Source organism: Bufo gargarizans, chromosome 6 (assembly GCF_014858855.1).
Source record: "Bufo gargarizans isolate SCDJY-AF-19 chromosome 6, ASM1485885v1, whole genome shotgun sequence".
Lineage (NCBI taxonomy): Eukaryota > Metazoa > Chordata > Amphibia > Anura > Bufonidae > Bufo > Bufo gargarizans.
In genome coordinates, this window is record NC_058085.1 from 196,717,131 (window position 1) to 196,743,722 (window position 26,592).

Below are 26,592 nucleotides of genomic sequence, written 5' to 3' on the forward strand. Positions count from 1 at the left end.
GGCCCACCTTCTGTTCTACATATTTGTGTAGGGCTGGTACTGCCTTTTTGGCAAAGAAATGACGGCTTGCGACTCTCCACCTCGGCTCGGCACAAGCCATCAGTTCTCTGAAAGATGCAGATTCCACCACTTGGAAAGGGAGGGACTGCAGTACCTGCAACTTGGCCAGGAGCACATTAAACTTCTGCGCCATGAGTGCATATGCATACTGTTGTCTCTTGGCAATCGCTTCAGTGATCGATTGCTGATGGAATGACTGACGAGGAGCAGGAGCATCAGGACCGGTAGGTGAAGGGAAGGTGAGATAGCTCCCTTCGGCTGAGGTGGTGGAGCCTTGACTGCCTGAAATCGGGTGCATGCCATTGGGTGATGCATCGGTTTCTGCGGTAGGCTGGACCACCACATTGGAGCCATGGTTCTCCCAGGCCACTTTATAGTGACGCTGCATATGTTGACGCAGAGCCGTGTTGCCAACATTGGCACCCTGGCCACGCTTTACCTTCTTACCACAGATTCGGCAAATGGCCATGTTCACCTCCTCCGGCAGCTTAACAAAAAACTGCCACACCACCGAGTTGGTGATTTTACTCCCAACACTTCGCACTGACTGCTACTGCTGCTGCCTCCGTGAACCCCTGCACCACTACTTTCTGGGCAGGTAGACCCCTGTGAAGCGAGTGGTCTACCCTGCGCACGTTTGGCTCCTGATCTCCAACTGCTGCCACGCTGCTGACTCCCGGCCACGCTACCAACTTGCTGGCTCCGCTGCTGCCTCACGCGCAAGCTGCCACCCTCTTCGTCACCCAGCTCCCAACTGCGATCGGCTACATCATCATCGAGTACTGTCTGCCCATCACTAATGTTCTCTTCAATGGTCTTTGAGCCAGGAGCCTGACAGCTCGCAACACCAGCTCCCACACCACTCTCCTTCAGATCTTGGCTGGGCAGTAGCTGCTGACTGTTCACTAGTAGCTCGTCCTCGCTGTATAGTGGAGCTGAGCCCACAGCATATAATACTTCTCTGGCTGAGGGAACATAAAAGGAAAGAGGCAGGTTGAGGATAGGTGAGGGCACAGGGCGTGTCTGATGTCACTTGGGATGAAGTGGGTGACTGAGTCAACCATTCAAGAACTGCTGGGTTGCTGGTCAAGACATGACCTGTAGATGACACCGGGAGCTCAGGCCTCTCGAAGTGACCCCTGCTGCCACGCTCCCTTACTCTGCTGCGACCTGTGCCTGCGCCAGAAGCATTTAGGCCTCTGCCCCTCCCCTGTGCAGGACCTCTCACTTCTTTGTCTGACATATTGTTAGATCAAATAAATAAATAAAAAGGAAATTAATACACCCCAAAATAGGCTGTAATTTTCTCACTTCATCACACAACGGCTAATAAGCCCCTTTTTTTTCAACTAATGCACACGCCAAAAAGGGCTTTACAGCATATAACTGAACCACTGAACGGCAAATAAGCTCTTATTTTTTTTTCCCACTAATACACCCTAAAAAAGGCTTTAGAACATATAACTGCTCCGTTGAACGGGAACTAATACTTTTAGTTTTTCACTAATACACACCAAAAAAGGCTGTAATTTTCTCACTTTACCACACAACGGCTAATACGTTTTTTTTCCCCCACTAATACAACCCAAAAAAGGCTTTACAACATACAGGTGAAACTCAAAAAATTGGAATATCGTGCAAAGTTAATTAATTTTAGTAATGCAACTTAAAAGGTGAAACTAACATGTTGTTCTCCTGTTCTAGTGTGGAATAATTCCTCCCTATCCTTTCCATACACTTCTAATGATCTTTCTCTGAACTTCTATTGAGCAAAATAAAAGTTTTCAAGTCTTTCCTAGCACTTTCCCTAACCCCTGCTGACGCCTCTCCCTGCACTAAGCACACTGGAAAATGGCTGAAATCAAGATGGCTATTTATAGGGATGTGACATCACAGGGCTGGCTGGCTGCATGCATGGCATTGTGGGTGTTCCCTTGTTCCCAAAGTTCTTTGCTCCATGTCCTAACATGTGCAGCAGCCATTTTAGGAAAAAAATTTGATTTGTTACCACGAAGCATCAGGAAGTTTGGATTCGGTGTGAATCTAATTTTTCCTGAAATTCGGATCGAATTCCACTTTCGAATTCCAATTTTGATTCACTTATCTCTACTGATCACCTATCCTGAGGATAGGTCATCAGTATCAAATCGGCAGGGGCCCGACTGCCGGCACCCCCGCTGATTAGCTGTATACTGAAAATGGAGTGCTCGTACTAATCCTGTGTTCTCCTCACTGTCTACTTGATTGCCGTTGAAATTGCAGCAGCAAGCAGTGTAATTACAGCTCCTCTGCCCCATTCACTTCAATGGGACGGCTCCATCCTATTCACTTGAGGCTAACACAGGGGCGCTACCACAAGAGTACTTGGGGCTACCACATAAGGGCTCCATAAGAATGTATTGAATCTCCTTTAGGCTGCAATGGGAATTCATTGTCATCTATAGGAGAAGCAATCTGACGATCACATGTTCAACTCCACTAAAAAAGGAAAAATTTAGATTTTAAAAATATAACAAAAGTTAAAATATATAAATATTAAAATTCATTATACTAAAAATGAACAAAAAATCACAAAAGATCACAGGTATCAGCGCCATACATACATAAAGCACCATAACAAAAAAAAAGTCTGATTCGCTGTTTTTCACTTCACTTCCACTTACCACCATGCAAACCAAGCAAATGCTTGGGGCTCCAGAGACGAAGAGGCCCACTCCTGGCCCAAATGATTGGTTGAAAAAATTCAACAAGTATGGCAACTAAGCCAGGGGAGAACATATCACTTGTGCAGCCAGTTCAGCTGTGGGTATGGGGCCCTTTCTAGCTGCAGGGCAGTAGAAAAAGTGTGTTACTGTACTGCTGACAGTGGGGCTTAGTGGTGTGACAGGGGCCCCCAGACATGCCAAATCCGCCCTTGATTGTATGCAACATAAAATGTTGCCTTTAGAAGTACAACTTGTCCCACAAAAAAACAAGCCGTCATATGGCTATGTGAACGGAAAAATACAAAAGTTATGACTCAGGGAAGGCCAAAAGTAAAAAAACGAAAAAACAGAAAATTGCAAGGTCCTGAAGGGGTTAAAGTCCTTTTCTGATTATATATATATATATATATACACAAGACAACTACCTGTATATAAGCAATACAGTCATACTGTTTTGTGCAACCTTTTTTGTGATGATGTTGAGGTAATGGAACCCGAATGCGAGGAGTTAAGGTCGCATGTTTATTTTGGTTACAATAATGTGAACCATTTGTGAATTAGAACAGCAAATTCCATGTCTATGGGGAAAACAAGACAGAAAGTTGAAGGGCTCAGAGCCAGGAATGCCTTTGTGATTCATTATTTGGCAGCGGTGGAAGCACATTAGAAGCACATCTGGCCATTTCCAATGAACACAAAGTAATAAAAGATTCATTCTCTCACTTGGGACATTGGATGTGGCGAAGTGGTTTAATCTGATTGGTTGCCCGAGTTATATGGTGTAAAAATATGCAGTATTTGGGCTGCACTGGGCGGATAAAAAATCCACTATGGAACCGGAGAAGCCCTTTAAACCCTTCACCACACCCGCTGTACTTGTATGGCAGATGTCTGGTCTTTAACCCCTCAGGGATCGAGCTCATTTTCACCTTATGGACCGGTCAATTTTTTTGCAAATCTGCCCAGTGTCACTTTATGTGGTGATAACTTTAAAACGCTTTGACTTATCCAGGCCATTCTGAGATTGTTTTTTCGTCACATATTGTACTTCATGACACTGGCAAAATGGAGTAAAAAAAAAAAAACATTTTTATTTATAAAAAAAAAACCAAATTTACAATTTTTTTTGAAAAATTAGCTAATTTTTAAGTTTCAGTTTCTCTAATTCTATAATATATAGTAATACCTCCAAAATAAGTTATTACTTTACATTCCCCATATGTCTACTTCATGTTTGGATTATTTGGGAATATTTTATTTTTTAGGGATGTTACAAGGCTTAGAAATTTAGAAGCAAATCTTAAAAACCCACTTTTTAAGGACTAGTTCAGGTCTAAAGTCACTTTGTGAGGCTTACATAATAAAAACCACCCAAAAATGACCCCATTCTAGAAACTACAACACTTAAGGTATTCGAAACTGATTTTACAAACATCGTTAACCCTTTAGGTGTTCCACAAGAATTAATGGAAAATAGAGATACAATTTCCAAATTTCACCTTTTTGGCAGATTTTCCATTTTAATATTTTTTTTCCAGTTACAAAGCAAGGGTTAACAGCCAAACAAAACTTTATATTTATGGCCCTGATTCTGTAGTTTACAGAAACACCCCATATGTGGTCGTAAACTGCTGTACAGGCACACGGCAGGGCGCAGAAGGAAAGGAATGCCATACGGTTTTTGGAAGGCAGATTTTGCTGGACGGTTTTTTGACACCATGTCCCATTTGAAGCCCCCCTGATGCACCCCTAGAGTAGAAACTCCAAAAAAGTGACCCCATTTTATAAACTACACAGTAGATGGGCGGTCAGAGGGAAAGAATGGGCGGGAGGGAAGCAACAATAAGGCTGAGCTAGCTGGGCACCTACGAGGGTAACGCCGCCCCTGGGCACTTGCGAGCCCTCATTTGCATATGCTACTAAGTTGTTTTTTGCCGGTTTTATAAGTCCAGGATTGCTCACAAAGGTAACGTTTTTATTAACTGTAAGGCTGCTAGAAAGCTATGGGAAGGGTTAAAAAGGTGAAACTTTGATGACAGACTCCCTTTAAGTAACATAGTAACATAGTACATAAGTACATGGTACCTGTATGACCTATGTCCCAAACAGGTTAAAGATGACTCTGGCTCCAGAGCAGAGCAAGCGCCATAGCTACCGAGTGCCTGCTGTTTCATACAGCAGACACCCACGGCTAAGGTCTGCGACCAGCGGTAATGCTGATCACAGACATTTAACCTCTCAGATGCCATCTGAGAATCTGGAAACATGGAAGTGCACACTTTATGGGCTGCAACGCCTCCCCTGATGGAGGTCAGGGAAGGCGTTCATTCAAAGTAATGAGCCTGAGTCTGTATAAGGCTTCCAGACTCATTACTTGTATATTACAATTCGGGCCAGCAGGTAGCACTGAACTGTAACATACCTATTTCTGTATAGCATAATGGAGAAAATTCCATAAAAAGTAATATTAGTAATAGTAATATAGTAGTATATAAAAATTCACAACCCTTTTCCCCAAAAATCTAAATACTTAAACAATATAAAACTATTAAAAAAATCGGCATCACCATGTGCAAAAACAGCTTTACTATTAAAATATTAAAAAAAAACTTAGCCCAAACAATGAATGGTGTAACAGAAAAAGAAATTAAAGTGGGCAATTCACCCTTTTTTAATCACTTTACCTCCCCAAATTTTTTTATTAAAAGTGATCAAAAAGTCATACATCATCAAAAACTACAGATCATCCCACTATAAAAAAAGTTATGGGGGTTGGGGTTATATATACAGCTACAGTATGTCTTTTTCAGCCTTACAAACTATGTTACTAGAGAGAGGTCGTTGATCCAGGAAGATAATTCTAATTGCATGATTGGAGTGAGGAAGGATTTTATTTTCACCTAAAATGAGGCTTCTACCTCACAGTTTTTTTTTGCCTTCCTGAAATGGATGGACAGATGTCTTTTTTTAGCCTTATGACCTATGTTATGCTAGCTATGTGAACAGAAAAATATAAAAATTATGGCTCCAGAAAGGCACAGAGTGAAAAACAAAAACAGAAAAAATGGAAAATCACCGTGTAAGGATAGGTTAAAGGACCTCTCTCTTTTTGTTTCATTGCCTGATTATGTGTTTTGATTACTTGACATTTTATTTGGGTATTTCCTCATGGTAAAGCGTTGTAAAATATGGTGAGCCCTCTAAATGCAGATTATTATTATCAGGGGCGGATTAAGTGCATGATAGGCCCAGGGCTGTCTACCCAATTTGGGCCCCTCCCTCCATTTTAAATAAAATTATCTGGGCTGTTACAAATTTGCCAAATGTAAAATACATATGATTATAATAAAAAAGACTTGGATGAGAATACAGCACCACATACCTCTTAGGCTGCTTCCACATTAACGCCGCGACCCCTGACGAAGCCGCATCGCGGCGAAACATGTCGGGTGGGGACTAGTGTTAGGCGCAGTTTGATTTTAGGCAGACGTTAGTACTGTAGGAGTATATATGGTCTCAGAAATACGACAAATATCTTTCTGTGTATGTATATGTTGTGTTATGAGTGGCAGTGACAAGTGATACGCAGCTCCATCTAATAGGTGTTAGGATTTACAGTTAGGACCTGGGCCCAGGTCTTGGTGTTCCCTAAATAGGGTCACATCCTTTTTTCTGTGTATTTAACTGCACACCATAAATCACTACATTTCACCTCTCTTTAATCTCCTCTCTCTAATGTGAGAGAAACAATTTCAACCAGCAACTCAGCATAATCCAGTACCATTGTCTAATAGTTTTAAGTGTGTGGGTATTGGGGTATCTATAACCCTATTTTAAAGGATTAAATAAAGTTAATGTTTTAATTTTCATATAGTAGTACCCCTACAGGGATTTTTTGGTCTAGTGATTTGCCCTCACACTTCCCCCCATTAAGTAATTTTCCCCCATGTAACCAAAAAGGGCTATAATTTTCTCACTTCACCACACAACAGCTAATAAGCCCCTTCCCCCCTAATACACACCAAAAAAAGGCTTTAGAACATATAACTGTGACTGTGAACGACTTTAATCACTTACTTGTGAGTTGCGCCCCCGCGCCGCCAGCCACCTGCTCCAGCCTGCGTGCCCGTGCAGCCCCGGCCCTCACTCACAGAGCGGCACAGGCCCAGCAGCATGGTCACAGGGTCAGGCCAGGGGGGTGTGACTGGCGAGTGGCACAGCGGCGGCAGTATGGAGCTGACTGTGTCTGTGAGTCTGACTCACACACAGCCAGATTGCCGTAGCAGCAGAACAGGTGGGTAGGTGATCACTGATGAGTGCACTAGCACCAGAGTGCACGGCATAAATGTGTTTTAAAAAAATTATTACACAAACAACAATCATAAATGGAGGGGGGGGGGGGGGATGGTGACCATGACATGATGGGATGGGGGACAATGTCTATAGTCTGTGACATGGGGATGGGGCCAGGGCCCGGCGGGGGGGATGATGTGCCATGGGGGAGAAATGTGACACAATGGGGGGTAATGATGTGATCATGATGTGACACAAAGGGGGTGATGTGACTTGGTTTGGACGGGGAGAAATGTGACATGGATGGAGGAGGAGAAATGTGACATTGAGTGAGTGAAATGTGACAAGGAGGGGGAGAAATGTGACATGGAGGGCTGATGTAACATAGGTGATTTGACATGGAGGGGGAAAAATGTGACATTGAGGCCTTGAGGGGGAGAAATGTGACATTAAGGGGGTGAAATGTGACATGGAGGGGGAGAAATCTGACAGAGGGGATTATGTAAAAAGGAAGGGGGAGAAATGTGACACGGGGAGCTGATGGCTGACATGGGGGCATGATGGCTTACTTTGGGGGCTGACGGCTAACATCGGGGGCTAATGGCTGATATGGGGGGCTAATGGCTGACATGGGGGCATGATGGCTGACATGGGGGGGCTGATGGCTGACATGGGGGGCTGATCTGAGGTCTGATTGCTGGTCTAACCTGAGGTGTAATGGAAAATATTTTTTATATACGGTCCTCAAACCAGCGATTGTCTGAAGCAGAGAGAAAATACCAGGACCACACCGAGGAGATGCCAGCTGCTGCAGACGGGAACCAGGGCCAGGTGAGCTGCGGGGGGGGGGGGGGGGGGGGGGGTCCTTCTGCGTGCGTTCTGTATTTTTCTCACACCCATCAATTGCAAGGGCTGTTATCGCCTGAAAGTATGATCAAGAATAGGACTTGCTCTGTAATTTGCAGAACAGTTACAAAAATTCAGCCCCATAGAAATGAATTGGTCAGAAAATTGCGGTTGTGTGCATGCACTATTTGCCTTCTTATGGTTCTTCATTGATTTCGGTTTGCTTGTTTTTTAATTGTGCCTTTTATCTTGCTTATTTTTAAGCCATATTTACATAAAACATGAAAACCTCTCTGCTTTCACATGGCCGAACTATTGGAGCATTTTAGCGTCTGTATTACGGCTGCAACAAACGGACAACAATGGGTCAAGTGAACCATAGAGTTCAACTTCTGGGGCGGGGGGGGGGGGGGCGCCAAAATGTAGCTTCGCTTGTGTTGTCTAAAATCCTTGCACCTGCCCTGCTCTGAACTCTCTCCAAAGTATCAATATCCTTCTGGAGATATGGTCTCCAGTAATAAGCACAATGCGCCAAATGAGGTCTAAATAGTGCTCTGTAGAGCGGCATGAGCACCTCCCTCTTTCTACTCTTATTGCCTTTTCCTATACACCCAAGCATTCTGCTAGCATTTCCTACTGCTCTATGACATTGTCTGCCTACCTTTAAGTCTTCTGAAATAATTACCCCTAAATCCCTTTCCTCAGATACTGAGGTTAGGACTGTATCACTGATTTTATATTCTGCTCTTGGCTTTTTACGCCCCAGGTGCACTTATCAACATTAAATTTTAGTTGCTTGATTTTTGACCATTCCTCTAGTTTTCCTAAATCCTTTTCCATTTGGTGTATCCCTTCAGGAACATCAACCCTGTTACAAATCTTTGTGTCATCAGTAAAAAGACACACCTTACCACCGAGGCCTTTTGCAATTTCGCTGATAAAGATATTAAACAATATGGGTCCCAGAACAGATCCCTGAGGGTACCCCACTGGTATCAAGAGCTTGGTCTGAATATACTCCATTGACTACAACCCTCTGTTGTCTGTCCCTCAGCCACTGCCTAATCCATTCAACAATATGGAAGTCCAAGCACAAAGAGTGCAATTTATTGATAAGCCTTTTATGTGGGACAGTATCAAAAGCCTTACTAAGTCTAGATAAGCAATGTCTACTGCACCTCCGCCATCTATTATTTTAGTCACCCAATCAAAAAAATCTATAAGATTAGTTTGACATGATCTCCCTGAAGTAAACCCATGCTGTTTTTCATCTTTCAATCCATGGGATTTTAGATGTTCCACAATCCTCTCCTTAAGTATGGTTTCCATTAATTTCCCCACTATTGATGTCAGGCTTACTGTCCTATAGTTGCCCGATTCCTCCCTACTACCTTTCTTGTGAATGGGCACAACATTTGCTAATTTCCAATCTTCTGGGATGACTCCTGTTACCAGTGATTGGTTAAATAAATCTGTTAATGGTTTTGCTAGTTCACCGCTAAACTCTTTCAATAGCTTTGGGTGTATCCCATCAGGCCCCTGTGACTTATTAATACATTTTAGACAGCTGACTTAGAAGCTCTGTAAAGACACATGCATCAAAAGATTCATTAGTCTTCCTCCCTAACTGAGGTCCTTTTCCTTCATTTTCCTTTGTAACAACTGAACAGAAGTATTCATTGAGGCAGTCAGCTAGTTCTTTATCTTCTTCCATATACCTTCCTTCTTTTGTTTTTAATTTCGAAATTCCTTGTTTTAGTTTCCTATTTTCATTTATGTATCTGAAGAATGTCTTATCGGCTTTTTTTCACTGACTAAGCTAATTTCTCTTCTGCCTGTGCTTTAGAAGCTCTTATAACTTGCTTGGCCTCTCTCTGCATAATCTTATAAATTTCCCTGTCATCCTCGTTTATTTTTTTTAAATAATTATTAAATGCTATCTTTTTGTTTTTATTGATTTTGGCCACTTCTGCTGAGTATCACAGTGGTCTCTTTCTTGTTTTGCTCTTACTGACTAGCCTAATGCAATTATTTGTTGCCTTCAAATGTGCCACTTTTAAAGAGGACCTTTCACTGATCCTGACATTGTGAACTAAGTATACAGACATGGAGAGCGGCACCCGGGGATCTCACTGCACTTACTATTATCCCTGAGCGCCGCTCCGTTCTCCCGCTATGCCCTCTCGTATCTTCGGTCACTAAGTTATGGTAGGCGGAGATTTCAGTCACTAAGTTATGGTAGGCGGAGTCTGCCCTTGTTCTGCTGTAGCGCTGGCCAATCGTATCGCAGAGCTCACAGACCGGGAGAAAATAACCTCCCAGGCTGTGAGCTCTGCGCTGCGATAGGCCAGAGCTACAGCAGAACAAGGGCAGACTCCGCCTACCATAACTTAGTGACTGAAATCTCCGCCTACCATAACTTAGTGACCGAAGATACCGGAGGGCATAGCGGGAGAACGGAGCGGCGCTCTGGGATAATAGTAAGTGCAGTGAGATCCCCGGGCGCCGCTCTCCATGTCTGTATACTTAGTTCACAATGTCAGGATCAGTGAAAGGTCCTCTTTAAGTAGTCCCATTTCTCCTGGACTCAATTGAAACTGTTCCAATCTGATAGGGACTCATATACCACTAATCTATTTTTAGAAAAGTCCCTTCTTCTAAAATCCAAAACTTTTATTTTTGTGTGGTGTGACTCAGTCACTGTACTTATAGTAAACCACACTGACTGGTGATCACTAGATCCTAAGCTTTCCTCTACAGTAATATCAGATACCAAATTCCCATTTGTGAAAACTAAATCTAAAATGGCCTCCTTCCGGGTTGGCTCCTCAACTACTTGCTGTAGAGGTACTCCCAGTAGAGAATTTAGAATATCTGTACTCCTGACAGAACTAGATATTTTGGTTTTCCAGTTTACATCAGGAAGATGAAAGTCTCCCATAATGATAACTTCCCCTTTCAATGTCATTTTAGCTATTTCCTCAACTAGTAGATCATCTATTTCTTTGACTTGGCCTGATCGGCTATATATCACACCTACATGAGTTACCTTATGATTATTAAACTGCAACGTAACCCAAACTGACTCTAAATTGGTCTTGCTAACTTGTATTAAATTAGATTTTATGCTATCTTTCACATACAGGGCCACCCCTCCCCCTTTCTTGCCTTCCCTGTCTTTCCTATATAGAGAGAACCCTGGTATTGTTATATCCCAGTCATTACTGCCATTGATCCATGTCTCTGTAACATACACTAAATCTGTATTCTCAGATGCCATTATAGACTCAAGTTCATTGATCTTATTCCCTAAACTGTGAGCATTTGTAGACAAGACTCTGAGCTTGTCATTTCTTAACCTATGTGCTACTGGCATCTTCTGGCATTGTTCCGGGGGCAGTCGGACTGCTGGATTATCACTCGTTTATCCCCTTTTCCTAGTTTAAATGCTCCTTAGCAAATACTTTGAACTGTTCACTGAGGACATTCCTTCCCTTGAGAGAAAGATGCAAACCATCTTTCTTGTGCAGTTTTTTTCCATTCCAACGAGAGCTAACATGAGACACAAAGCCAAACCCTTGCTTCCGACACCATTCACCAAGCCATCCATTAATTTCCTTAATGCGCATCTGCCTGTCATGCTGAAGGTTATGCACAGGCAAAACGGCAGAGAATGAAACAGTCGATGAAACCTCCCGTATATTATTACCAAGTGTGTGAAAAGCTTCCTTCACCTTTAACACCTCATTGCAAGCCAGATCATTTGTCCCAAGATGGACAATAACATTCACCTCGCTTTTCTGCTTTGCTTGCCTAACAATATTAAGGATACGTCGTCTGTCCCTGCTAGCGGTAGCACCAGGGAGACATCTCATAAAACAATTTTCCTCAAACTTCACACCAAACTTCAACTTATGTCCTAACATAATGGCAGCAGCCATTTTAGGAAAAAATGCAATTCGTTACCACGAAGCGTGAGGAAATTCGGATTCGGTGCAAATCTAATATTCCTGAAATTCTGATCGGATTCCACTTTGTCAGCTTTGATTCGCTCTTCTCTAAATGATACATAACAATATCCACATGGTACACATTTTTCACAGTAATGTGATATATGACACAAGAACGCAAGCTGTGATGTATGTATGGCTATAATCACGCTAGGCAGCACTGGTGGCTCCAAATCCAACAAGGGAAACATCTGCATGGAGTTTGTATGTTCTCCCTCTGTTTGTGTGATTTTCCACCGGGTACTCTGGCTTCCTCCAACATTCCAAAGACAGTATACAGCCAAAAAGTTAAATCACATGGCAATAGAGCCTACCTCCAAGGTGAACAGATCAGTGCTCAAGAAGATGTTCTGTTTTTGCATATCCAGAACCCTGTAATCAATAGACCGTATTAATAACATTTTTAAACAGTTGTGCCAAGTTTAGAAGTTATCCCCTATTCACAGGATAGGGGATAACTAGCTGATCACTGGGGGTCCCATCCCGAAAATGGGGGTCCCGTTTCTGTACTCGGTGCCGCCATAAAGAAAGAATGGAAAGGCAGCACGATTTTAAAATATCATCTACATGGTGTGGAAATTCACATAATAGGGCTACATTCACACGACCATATTTTGTTTCCGTGTCCGTTCCATTTTTTTTCAAAAATGCAGACAGCACACCATGTGCCAAAAGGACGTAATCTGTATTTTTTGCGGATCAGTGTTTTGCGGACCACAAAACAGATACGGTTGTGTAAATGTAGCCAAAGGCTACATGCACATGGAAATTTTCCACATGGAAATTGATCTGCAGTGCAGACTTTAAAAATCTGCAGCATGTCAATTGTTTGTGCAGATATTCAGAGCAGAGTGAGATCTGGTGCAAACCTGCATTAAAATTCACAATAAAATCCACAAGTAACATACAGATTTTAGTATAAAAATACAGCAAAAAACTGCATAAATGACACTGCCATGTGCATATGCCCTAATGATTTGAGCCTCCCCCTGAAAACATATTAAAGAGGACCTTTCAATAGAATAAAACATCTAAACTAACTATACAGACATGTAGAGCGGTGCCCAGGGATCTCCCTACACTTACTGTTATACCTGGGCGCCGCTCCGTTCTCCCGTTATAGCCTCCGGTATCTTCATAGTTAGGCTCCACCCAGGGGAACCTGCCGGCATCTCATTCTCCCATGCTGTAGCGCTGGCCAATCGCAGCGCTCATCTCATAGCCTGAGAGGCTTTTTTTCTCTCAGGCTATGAGCAGATTGGCCAGCGCTACAGCATGGGAGAATGAGATGCCGGCAGGTTCCCCTGGGTGGAGCCTAACTATGAAGATACCGGAGGCTATACCGGGAGAACGGAGCGGCGCCCAGGTATAACAGTAAGTGCAGGGGAATCCCTGGGCGCCGCTCTACATGTCTGTAAAGGTTAGTTTAGATGTTTTATTCTAGTGAAAGGTCCTCTTTAAGGAGGAAATTCAGAACAAAAGCATTTAATAGAGTCCACGTGAGCAACCTAGCAATAATGCTGTGCTGGCAGTCATACCCACCACAAGATGTTCAGAACAGCCTGAGCTTAGGACGATTGATTCTTACTTCTTTTATGTAAATTCCAAATGGATTTTTCCAAATTTAGCATTTCAATATTGACTTTAAAGAAACACTGAAAAATCAAAGTCCCTCTAATCCTACAAAAATATAATGGATTTTAAATACAGCTCCCCATTGGCCTATTAGAGACAGGGTGTACATAGAGGTGAGGGGACCTATTTTAATTGCCGGCTAACACTAGAATGCCCTAACACCTGAGCAGGAGGACTTGTTTGTCCCATCTCCCTTCCATGATCCTTGGGTTCATTCAGCACACCCTTGCCTTAAGGACAAATGGATCCCTGAACAAGTTCTCTCACCCTCCACAAGGATGCAACCAACCAGGTCTGCCCCCCGTCTTCCCAGGGGCTCCATAGCAGTGGCATAATCTGGCTATGTGTGATCTGAATTGCATAGACCACTTATATGGCGACTAATTAACAGAAGAAAACTTTAAAAAAAAAACAAAAAAACATTGGGGTCATTTATTATTAGATATACCCCAATTTTAGGCATACTGTATATCTTTCGCAGATTCGGTTGCAAAGGGGATTTGCAGCTAAATCTGCTACTTTTACCCACTCACGCCAGGTCTAAAAAAGAGGGTATGAAGTGGGTGGGTTCTGGGTGGCCGGCCTGTCTCATTTATCATTTTCAAACGCTTGTTATAGGCATTGAAAATTACCTAAATCTATGCCAGCAAGGGAGTTATGTAATACCCCAGAGTGGTACTGTTTCTAATGGGCTAACCATAATGTCATTTGTGTATGGATTCCAGGTCCTTTGTCACTGTGCACTGAAAATATTGCTATGAAACTGTTATGTTCATGTAATGTTCCTGGATGTCCAGCAGATGGTGGTGTTTATCTGGCAGAGAGAGAGAGATTCTTAGATAGAATGGAACTTACCATTCTATTCTCCCCCTTTTGGGCAAAAGTGGGCTAGTCCTGTTTCCTACCAAAGGGAGGGGTTGCAGTTCTAGTTCAGGGCAGTCTAGTCTAGACAGTGGAGCTGAAAATACATGAAAGATGTTGCAGAAACAGGAAGATTTTCCCCCTCCTGCAGCAGGAGTCTCTCCAGAGGTAAGCAGCTCATAGAGCCTCCTGACTCCTTACACATCCAGAGACAGAGTATCACGAGGGGGTCAAAAGCCAAAAGCACCCAACTCCTAAGGTACCAGAATGGTCCTAAATGCCAGCTGCCAGAATAGAGCCGAGTTCAGCACAGCAGAGGGAGAAAGCAGAGTTATCAAGTTTGCCTGCCAGTTTATGCCAAAGCCTGCTGGAACCAAGGGAAAACCTAGATACTGTATTGTCTGGATGCAAGTATATGCAGGTAAAGCTGTTGAACTTTATAAGATCTGGACTTGACTTCTCCATCATTACTCATCCCCTTTATTGCTTCAGGAGCCTAACTCTGGGGAGCAAAGGTACCAGGTAGGAGCACTGTGACACCAACAGAGACTGTTAAGGGCCACACCACACCACTTGGCATTCCTATAGACCTGGAACATGATCGGCCCTGGGGGGCGGCACGTTGCAGTTACGCCAGCACATGGGGTATTAAACCCACGTTTTAGAATAAATTATTTTAGCTTTGAAGAAATGGTTTTCAAGATATGTACCCAACTTGCAAAATTGGAAATATCAGGTGTACAACATTTTTGTGATGTTCAATGTGGTCAAAGTAATTAAAAATGTGCCACTGTTATTATTTAGGAATGTTCCTTGAGTAATAAAATAACGCTTTAACCCCATAATGGGGACTAAACTGTTTGGTGAACTTGTATAATCACCTGACTTCTTCTCGTCCAATGGCTTCCAAAAGTTTAGTGATCTCCCCAGGAAAGTCTGGCAGCACAACAGAAAATTTGCACACACGATGGTCCAGAACCAGAGCTCTGTCCAAGCAATGGCGAAGTAAAGGCAATGGCAGGTTCCCGCTACACACAACCACAGCCACCCTGGAGAACAGAAAGCTTTTCTTAGAATATTATTGCAGAGAAAGATAATAGGTATGCTTCTTACCATTTCCTGTATCAGGTCAGGGACGAGAGGTAGGCAGGCTGACAGCACCTAGGGCTCCATGGGGGAAGGAGGGAGGGAGTTTGGGGGAATATGAAATGCTTATAATACTGTAGTATAAGTGCTTCTCTTTTTAGTGCATTGGTTAGGGATTGGCTGAAGAGAGCCCGTGTTAGGGGCAGTGTATATATCAATATTACATATACGAGAGGTGAGCAATGGAACTGGGAGAGTAGTCATTGGAACATGCTACAGTTACATGGTAGGATGTTTAGTGGCCCACCTGTGAACATTTAACCCCTTCCTGGCCAGCCAGTTTTCACCTTCCTGTCAGAACTTAATTTTGCACATCTGAAATGTTTACTTATTCATGTGATTTTGAGACTGTTTTTCGTGACACATAGAAGTTCATGTTAGTGGTAACTTTCAGTTCATATGTTTTATCTTTATTTAAAAAAAAAAGGTGAACATTTTAAAAAAAATTGGCAATTTTCTAAATTAGAATTTCTCTGCCTTTATAACATTTATCATGTAGAGAAAGTTATTACAAGACGCTTGCTAATGTATTGTGATTGTCACATTATATACTGCTTGTTTCCATGGTTATGACAACCCTGTAATCCATCAATGGCTGAGCTTGCACAGTATAGGAAAAGGTGCTGGTCTTTCTGGTGACCATGTCCACGGGAGTGCATATAGGTGCTTTTTCCTATAGTGTACAAGCACGGCCACCACTGCTGGATTACAGGGTGGTCTTAACTCCTGCATGCGAGCAGTGTATAGCGCGATGGAAAAATGAATCAAGCCAGCAAAGGAAGCAATATGGACAATCACAATACATAAGTAAGTGCCTTGTATTAACTTTCTCTACATGATAAATGCTATTTACTGAAGAGAGGCAACCCCTTTAAATAGACAGGTCCTCTTTAAGCTGAATATGTGGTTATCCCCGAAGTGAGACAGCTTCAATTTTACTGTAGGCCAGTACAGGCCCCAAAAATTAGGTATTCACCTGACAGAAAAGAACTTGTGATGATGTGGCTTGAAGTACATTAGGTGGTCACTGGATATTATTTTTTTTGTTGTAGGCCAGTACAGGCCCCAAAATCTAGGCATTCACCTGACAGAAAAGAACTTGTGATTATGTGGCTGAGGTACATTAGGCGTCACTGGATACAAATTTTACTGTAGGCCAGTAGAGGCCCCAAAAAATAGGCATTCACCTGACAGAAAAGAACTTGTGATTGTTTCAATAAGTTTTTATTTTCTGTAATGTGAGTATACATAGTAGAATACAAATCAGGGGTGGACATAAGCCGGTGCAGCCGGTTCAGCTGCACAGGGGCCTGGCGTGTGAGGGGGCCCATTCATACTAGAAGTGCTCACTAGTATGCAAGAGATCGGCGCTTACTTACCCCTCCGGCTCCGCTTCCACGCTGTTCTCCTCCAGCCTGACTGCGTACAGCGTGCACTATGACCTGATGCTGTACGCAGTAAGGTCACGTGACTGTGCAGCGCGGGCTGTTGGAGACCAGCAGGGCAGGCACTCACATCAGGACACGGAGAGCAGCGGAGCAGGAGAGGTAAGTTTTAATTATTTACTTTTAGTCTGATCTGAGGTCTGATAGGGGCCCTGGGGGTCTGTCACATCGATATGGGGGGCCTGAATTAGCATATGGGGGGGCCTGACTCTCGGGTTCCGGAGCAAATGACATTTGGGGGGCCTGAATGAGCATATGGGGGGGCTGAATAAATAACTGATATTGGGGGGCTGTCCTGCTGAGCATCTAATATGGGGGGGTCCTGGGCAACTGACATATGCGGGGCCTAAATAAGCAATCAGACAATCAGAGGGACACAAACTGCTGCATGCTGTGGTTTGTGTCTGGCCGATTCCTTGCATTTTCTGTCGGATCAGGTGGCCGGAGCGTAGTGCCGCAGGTGTGAAAGTAGCCTTAACCTGTATGTTTTGTATTGCTAGGATGTTAGGATGGAATAGTTTAGGTTGCGAATTTGAATTTTCCTGTTCTGTTCAGTGTGATTGATACACCTAGAACACTTCATAGTAGGACTGAGTACCATATGGAGAGGCTGGAGCGGCATGTGGTACCACCTTTGAATAGCCCGTGCAATGGGTCATCTCTGTCCACCTCTGCCTGTGGTGGAATTTTGGAAAGCAGGTGCCGAATCTGCAGGTACTGATAGAAAAGAGTTAGGTAATGTAAATTTAGAGTGTAACATCTCGAAATCTACTAGCGCTGAGTCACTAAAAAGGCATCCCAGATTATCAATACCGCATTCCAACCATTTGGAGAGAGAAAGTATAGGGATGTGGTGTTCAAGGACTGTAATAGGGAATATACTAGTGTCCAGATATGTGTGTGCTCTGGTCTTGTGCAGCCTTGTGCAAGCAAAAAAGTGGCCTGCATTGTGTGTAGCCACAGGTGGTGACTGTACGGTTTTAACCCATACGCCTCTAACAGCGCTTTCAGAGATTTTCTTTTAACAAAATGCAACCTTTGATGGGGTACAGCCGGACACCCCCACTCCATGGCCTGGTCCAGTAGATTAGGTAAATAGTAATTGTACAAATCTGGAAACCTCCCAGATGGAGTGGAGGATGTAATGTCTTCTTAGTAACTCTAGGCCGGGAACCATTCCATATAAAGTGCAACATATCCACTTGTAGTTGCTCGATTAAATATTTTGGTATCTTAAGGGGAATGCAGCAAAATGTATATAGAATTTTTGGCAGGATTAACATTTTTACTGTGTTTATTTTTGCAATCCAGGATAGCTGTACCTTAGAATACTTGCCATAATCTTTCTGTAATTCTAAACTTAGGTTTTTAAGATTGGAGGTAACTAATTTAGAGATAGAATGAGTTAGTTCCACCCCCCAGGTAAGCCAATGATTTCTCAGCCCAGTTATATTGAAAGCGACTACATATGCGTGTGTCCGGAACATTAGTAGGTAGCACTTTATTTTTATTAACATTAAGCTTGTAGTAAGAAAGTGAGGAATATTGAAGGAATATTGAGTTATAATCTTGGAAGCTGCCTCTAATGATCTTAGGGGGTCCGATAGTGTCAAAATAACATAATCAGCGTAGAGCCCCATTATGTTTGGACGCTTACTTACCGAGATGCCTGAGATGTCCCTACATGTACGAATCATTTCCGCCAACGGCTCCATGACCATGGTGAAGATAAGGGGCGATAATGGGCACACTTGTCTGGTGCCGTTGGTGATTGGAAAAGCCTTTGATAAAAATCCTGAAGCTAAAACCCTTGCAGAGGGGGAGGAGTATAATCCAGATATAGCTTTTAATATGTGCCACTGAAATCCAAATTTTTTAAGTACTTGGTCCAGGAACCCCCAGTGTACCCTATCGAACGTTTTTTCAGCATCTAAGAAGACAAATACTGTGGGGTCCTGGACCAATTCGCTATCTGAAGTAAGTTTATCATACGTCTAGTACCATCCCTGCATTGTCTGCAGGGATGGTACTAGAGGGAGGGCAGAAAGTTGTTTATTCGGGCGGCTAACAGTTTGGCAAACATTTTTAAATCGTCATTAACCCCTTAGGGACCCATGACGTACCGGTACGGCATGTTTCCCGAGTCCTTAAGGACCCATGACGTACCGGTACATCATGAGTTTAAATTGAGATTGTGGCGCCCCAGGGGTTAATCCGCACAGGATGCCGGCTGAAATCATTCAGCCGGCATCCTGTCACAACGCCTGGGGGGGTCATATGACCCCCCGTATCGGCGATCGCAGCAAACCGCAGGTCAATTCAGACCTGCGGTTTGTTGCTATTTCTGCTGTTTCTGATCGCCGCGGTCCCTGACCGCGGCGATCAGAAACTTTAGTGTGGCACAAATCTATAGTGATCACCCCCCCTGCACCCCTGCATGATTTTAGCCTGGTGGGAGGTGCAGGGGGGGTGTTGCGGGCGGTGTGGGCGGTGTGGGAGGCGGGCGGTGCGGCAGGCGGGATCGCGATCCCCCGCCCGCCTCCCGCCGAATAATCGTTGGCTTCTAGTGGGTATTCCAGGGTGCCAGCACATTGCTGGCACCCTGGTATAAACGGCTGACATCTGTGAATGGATGTCAGCCGTTTAACCCTTTCCATACAGCGGTCCGTGCGGACCGCTGTATGGAAAGAGTTAACAGTAAGATGCGGCTCCCTCCCTCTCCCATCGGGGGGCTGCTGTGCCTTTGCAGCCCCCCGATGGGCGAGGGAGAGAGCCCCCAGACAGCCCCCCGAAGCCCCAGTCCTTACCCTTCCCCGTCTGCGAAGTTGTGGCAGACGGGGAAGGTTCCCATGGCAACAGGACGCCTGCTCAGGCGTCCTGCTGTCCATGGTGCTGAACAGATCTGTGCTGAAAGCATAGATCTGTTCAGTGTAAGTAAAATACAGTACAGAAACATATATAGGTTCTGTACTGTATTATGCAGACACCAGACCCACTGGATCTTCAAGAACCAAGTGGGTCTGGGTCAAAAAAAAAGTAAGAAAAAGTGAAAAACAAAAGTGAAAATCAAAAAACACATTTATCACTAATTAAAAATGAAAAAAATAAAATTCCCTACACATGTTTGGTATCGCCGCGTCCGTAACGACCTGATCTATAAAACGATCATGTTACTTTCCCCGCACGGTGAACGCCATAAAAATAAAAAAATAAAAACTATGAGAAAATTTAAATTTTGCCCACCTTACTTCCCAAAAAAGGTAATAAAAGTGATCAAAAAAGTCGCATGTACGCCAAAATAGTGCCAATCAAACCGGCATCTCATCCCGCAAAAAATGAGACCCTACCCAAGATTATCGCCCAAAAACTGAAAAAACTATGGCTCTTAGACTATGGAAACACTAAAACATCATTTTTTTTGTTTCAAAAATTAAATCATTGTGTAAAACTTACATAAATAAAAAAAAGTATACATATTAGGTATCGCCGCGTCCGTATCGACCGGCTCTATAAAAATATCACATGAGTTAACCCCTCAGGTGACCACCGTAAAAAAATAAAAATAAAAACGGTTTAAAAAAAGCAATTTTTTGTCATCTTACGTCACAAAAAGTGCAATAGCAAGCGATCAAAAAGTCATATGCACCCCAAAATAGTGCCAATAAAACAGCCATCTCATCCCGCAAAAAATGAGACCCTACATAAGATAATCGCCCAAAAACTGAAAAAACTATGGCTCTTAGACTATGGAGAAACTAAAACTTTTTTTGTTTTAACAATGAAATCATTGTGTAAAACTTACATAAATAAAAAAAAAAGTATACATATTAGGTATCGCCGCGTCCGTGACAACCTGCTCTATAAAATTACCACATGATCTAACCTTTCAGATGAATGTTGTAAATAACAAAACAAAAAAACGGTGCCAAAAAAGCTATTTCTTGTTACCTTGCCGCACAAAAAGTGTAATATAGAGCAACCAAAAATCATATGTACCCTAAACTAGTACCAAGAAAACTGCCACCTTATCCCGTAGTTTCTAAAATGGGGTAACTTTTTTGGAGTTTCTACTCTAGGGGTGCATCAGGGGGGCTTCAAATGGGACATGGTGTAAAAAAACCAGTCCAGCAAAATCTGCCTTCCAAAAACCGTATGGTATTCCTTTCCTTCTGCGCCCTGCCGTGTGCCCGTACAGCAGTTTACGACCACATATGGGGTGTTTCTGTAAACTACAGAATTAGGGCCATAAATAATGAGTTTTGTTTGGCTGTTAACCCTTGCTTTGTTACTTGAAAAAATATATTAAAATGGAAAATCTGCCAAAAAAGTGAAATTTTGAAATTGTATCTCTATTTTCCATTATATCTTGTGCAACACCTAAAGGGTTAACAAAGTTTTTAAAATCAGTTTTGAATACCTTGAGGGGTGTCGTTTCTTAGATGGGGTCACTTTTAGGGAGTTTCTACTCTAGGGGTGCATCAGGGGGGCTTCAAATGGGACATGGTGTCAAAAAACCAGTCCAGCAAAATCTGGCTTCCAAAAACCAAACGGCGCACCTTTCACTCTACGCCCCGCTGTGTGGACGTACAGTAGTTTACAGCCACATATGGGGTGTTTCTGTAAACGGCAGAGTCAGGGCAATAAAGATACAGTCTTGTTTGGCTGTTAACCCTTGCTTTGTTAGTGGAAAAAATGGGTTAAAATGGAAAATTAGGCAAAAAAATGAAATTCTCAAATTTCATCCCCATTTGCCAATAACTCTTGTGCAACACCTAAAGGGTTAACAAAGTTTGTAAAATCAGTTTTGAATACCTTGAGGGGTGTAGTTTATAGAATGGGGTCATTTTTGGGTGGTTTCTATTATGTAAGCCTCGCAAAGTGACTTCAGAGCTGTAGTGGTCCCTAAAAATTGGGTTTTTGTAAATTTCTGAAAAATTTCAATATTTGCTTCTAAAGTTCTAAACCTTGTAACATCCCCAAAAAATTAAATATCATTCCCAAAATAATTCCAACCTGAAGTAGACATATGGGGAATGTAAAGTCATCACAATTTTTGGGGGTATTACTATGTATTACAGAAGTAGAGAAACTGAAACTTTGAAATTTGCAAATTTTTCCAAATTTTTTGTAAATTAGGTATTTTTTTATGCAAAAAAAATAAAAAATTTTGACTTCATTTTACCAGTGTCATGAAGTACAATATGTGACGAAAAAACAATCTCAGAATGGCCTGGATAAGTCAAAGTGTTTTAAAGTTATGAGCACTTAAAGGGACACTGGTCAGATTTGCAAAAAATGGCCAAGTCCTTAAGGTGAAATAGGGCTGAGTCCTTAAGGGGTTAAGCAAAGAGATCGGCCTAAAATTTTCCAGAGAATTAGGGGGTTTCCCTGGTTTGGGCAAGGTGACTACTGTGGCTGAGAGCATGTCAGGGGGTATATTACCCGACGTCATAAAGCCATTATATAATTTTTCCATATATGGGAGTAGCATGGAGTGGAAGGTTTTATAGTATTCTGCTGGGAACCCATCTGGTCCCGGTGCCTTATTAGCTGGGGTGGCCTTGATGGTTTTCAGAATTTCCTTTTTAGTTATGGGTTGGTTGAGGATGCTTAAGGCGTCAGTAGACAAAGTGGGGAGTGCAGGGGTCAAGTCCTGGGAAAAAAAGTGTGGGAACTCACCCAAGATCCAGTGCCTCCGCGTGAAGTCACGGCACGTGGCGTACGCAAAGGGCAGGGAAGGTCACTCTCTTTCTCCCCCCTCCCACCCTCCCTTGTCACTCTCTTTCTCCCCCCTCCCTCCCTTGTCACTCTCTTTCTCCCCCTCCCTCCCTCCCTTGTCACTCTCTTTCTCCCCCCTCCCTTGTCACTCTCTTTCTCCCCCCTCCCTTGTCACTCTCTTTCTCCCACCTCCCTTGTCACTCTCTTTCTCCCCCCTCCTTCCCTCCCTTGTCACTCTCTTTCTCCCCCCTCCTTCCCTCCCTTGTCACTCTCTTTCTCCCCCCCCTCCCTTGTCACTCTCTTTCTCCCCCCTCCCTCCCTTGTCACTCTCTTTCTCCCCCCTCCCTCCCTTGTCACTCTCTTTCTCCCCCCTCCCTCCCTTGTCACTCTCTTTCTCCCCCCTCCCTCCCTTGTCACTCTCTTTCTCCCCCCTCCCTCCCTCGTCACTCTTTTTCTCCCCCCTCCCTCCCTTGTCACTCTCTTTCTCCCCCCTCCCTCCCTTGTCACTCTCTTTCTCCCCCCTCCCTCCCTTGTCACTCTCTTTCTCCCCCCTCCCTCACTTGTCACTCTCTTTCTCCCCCCTCCCTTCCTTGTCACTCTCTCTTTCTCCCCCCTCCCTCCCTTGTCACTCTCTCTTTCAATCCCTCCCTCCCTTGTCACTCTCTCTTTCATTCCCTCCCTCCCTTGTCACTCTCTCTTTCTCCCCACCCACCTCGGGTGTAGCGTGGCCGAGCTCTGTCCGGTCCGTGATACAGGAGCATTTGCTGTACCCGGCCGGACTGACAGGAAGTGCACACTAAGTGAGCACTTCCTGTCAGTCCGGCCGGGTACAGGAAACAAAAGCTCCTGTACCACGGACCGGACAGAGCTCGGCCACGATACACTTGAGGCGCTTCCCTCCTGTCAGTCCCTCTCTTCATGCTGCGCCAGAGCGGGGCGCCGACAGTGTTGAGGGGCACAATGCGCTGCCCTGCTGAAAGGGAACGGCGTTCCTGCTAAGAAAAAAGTGCAGGAACGCCGTTCCCACGCGTTCCTGCAGGACTCGAGCCCTGGGGGAGTGATATTGAGTCTAAGAATGAGGATATGCTAACTGAAGAGGGCTGAGGGGTATTGTGATCTAGCTTTAAATTATATATGGAAGAGGCAAAAGCATTAGCTATTTTCTGTGGATGAGTGACTAGCAAGTTAGCATAGTTCAGCCTGTCAGTCCTTGTTTCTGCCTGTTTACGGTTTAGCCTACGCATTAGCATTGCGCCGGCTCTGTCACCTGTGTGTGATTTAAAACATCTTATTCCTAACTCTTGGCGATATAAGAGCAGTGACCTCAGGTAGAGCCTTCAGTGCTGTAACCTAGCTAGAGAAGAGGCACTTTGGTGTAGTTTATGCCTTTTTTCTGCAGCTTGCAATTGTATCAGGGCATTTCTCATTGCCTGGTTTCTAATTCTTTTCAATTGTGCAGCGGACTGTAATAGGATACCTCTCATATATGCTTTGTGCATAAGCCAAAAAGTATCTGTGTGAATTTCTGAAGTGTCGTTAAAACTCATAAATTCCTGTAAGGTGGTAGAGTATACCTCAACCCTCTTAGGGCATTTGATTAAAGGGGTTCTACACTTTCACTATTTTATGTTCCATTCACTCTCCCTAGCCATGCCCTGCTACTTACCAATTTACTTGCTGTGCCGATCTTATCTCTGTCCGCCAATTCAGATAGCGGTCACGTGACCTTCCTCATCCAGTAAGCATTTCTCCTGCTGATGTCACGACTAGTTATCCTGGCATGCCTCTCTCCGAGGCAATGGATACAAGTCGTGACGTGACAAGCGGTGGGAGGGCCGGACTTCAGCATGAATAGCGCAAGCGCGCACAGGACACTTCTGCACTCACGCTGCTTTTTCCCCTACTCTGGTTCCAGAAGCAGGGGTGGGCGGAGTCCACTTTCTCTGAAGCTGTGTGGGAGGAAACAGGAAGAAACAGCCTGGGCTGATGAACAAAGGGGGCAGTGGCTGAGGATTCACTAACAGGAAAGGTGTAGTGGGCGTTTACAAACTGGCTTGAACTGGAGCCGCACAGAATTATGGGACTTGTTTTGGTCTAAGCTAATCCACTCCCACTACCAGGAACTTCAGGGCTGTAAACAACAGGATTTACTGGGAGAATTAAGTATGAATTGTAGAAGCAAAATTGCTTGACAGTTACAAGGTTATAATCCATAGCAGATTGTATGATCTTTAGATCATGTTTTTTGATTTTTTTATTTTCCCACAGAACCCCTTTAAGTATGGATTCATTTTCCACTGTGGAGGGGGAGGATTAGGAAGGCCACCCTCAATCAATATACTCACAGGCGCGTGATCAGACCACGTGGCGCTCCCAATGTCAGCTTGCAGGTTTCTGGAGATTAGTATATAATCAATCCTTGATTGGGGCATATGTACTGAGGAAATGCATGTGTAATTGCGCTCTCCTCCGTGCTGGTATCTCCATATATTATGATAAGGCGATTTATGAAGAATTGCCTGTAATGAAGGTCTGAGTTAATTGGGACATTGAAGTCTTCACCTATTACTACTTCCCCAGCAGCTTCTGTCTGCAATTTTTTAAACAGTCTCCTGCAAAAGGCCAACTGTCCGGCATTGGGAGTGTACACCGAGACCAACGTGTATGGTTTACCATCAATCGTGCATACCAGGATGACATATCTCCCAATAGAGTCGGTAATGCACTTTGTCATTGAGAACACGACTGGGGATTTTATACAAATAAAAACTCCCGCTTTCCTTTTCTTTTTAGCATGAGAGTGAAATATACCAGGAAACCGGGAAACTTCTGGTGTACGCATCTATGTACATCCGCCTCCAACAAATGAGATTCTTGTATAAAGGCACATAACTTTTAGACTTGAGGATCTCTGTCCATAGCTGCGTACGCCTGTATGGGGAGTTCCATCCCCTCACGTTGAGCGAATATATCTTTGACCCCATGACAAGTAATCATAAACCCTCATTAAAAAGTACAGTGGGATTCTAAAGTTTGGGCAACCTTGTTAATCGTCATGATTTTCCTGTATAAATCGTTGGTTGTTACGATAAAAAATATCAGTTAAATATATCATACGGGCAGCACGGTGGCTCAGTGGTTAGCACTGGTGCCTTGCAGAGCTGGGGTCCTAGGTTCAAATCCGACCAAGGGCAACATCTGCCTGGAGTTTGTATGTTCTCCCTGTGTTTGCGTGGGTTTCCTCCGGGTACTCCGGTTTCCTCCCACACTCCAAAGACATACTGATAGGGACCTTAGATTGTGAGCCCCATTGGGGACAGTTGGATGATAATGTTTGTAAAGCGCTGCGGAATTAGTAGCGCTATATAAGTGTGTATAATAATAATATAGGAGACACACACAGTGTGTGGATTTACAGAAAGTGTGCTATAATTGTTTAAACAAAATTAGGCAGGTGCATAAATTTGGGCACCACAAAAAAGAAATGAAATCAATATTTAGTAGATCCTCCTTTTGCAGAAATTACAGCCTCTAAACGCTTCCTGTAGGATCCAATGAGAGTCTGGATTCTCGTTGAAGGTATTTTGGACCATTCCTCTTTACAAAACATCTTTAGTTCATTCAGGTTTGATGGATTCCGAGCATGGACAGCTCTCTTTAAGTCACACCACAGATTTTCAATTATATTCAGGTCTGGGCACTGAGATGGCCATTCCAGAACGTTGTACTTGTTCCTCTTCATAAATGCCTTAGTGGATTTTGAGCAGTGTTTAGGGCCGTTGTCTTGTTGAAAGATCCAGCCCCGGCGCAGCTTCAGCTTTGTCACTGATTCCTGGACATTGGTCTCAAGAATCTGCTGATACTGAGTGGAAT

The 26,592-nt window shown here is 43.7% G+C and overlaps 1 protein-coding gene across 2 annotated transcripts in view; it reads right to left on the minus strand.

Annotated features, from left to right (window-relative positions):
- LOC122942385 (L-threonine ammonia-lyase-like) overlaps positions 1-26,592 on the minus strand; it is a 184,283-nt gene that overhangs the window by 17,904 nt on the left and 139,787 nt on the right. For both annotated transcript variants that reach the window (XM_044299964.1, XM_044299963.1), the window contains 2 exons: positions 15,292-15,459; positions 12,229-12,286 (listed from right to left, as the gene is read on the minus strand). In XM_044299964.1, coding sequence (XP_044155899.1) covers positions 12,229-12,286; positions 15,292-15,459 — 226 coding nt within the window. The remainder of the gene's footprint in view (positions 1-12,228; positions 12,287-15,291; positions 15,460-26,592) is intronic.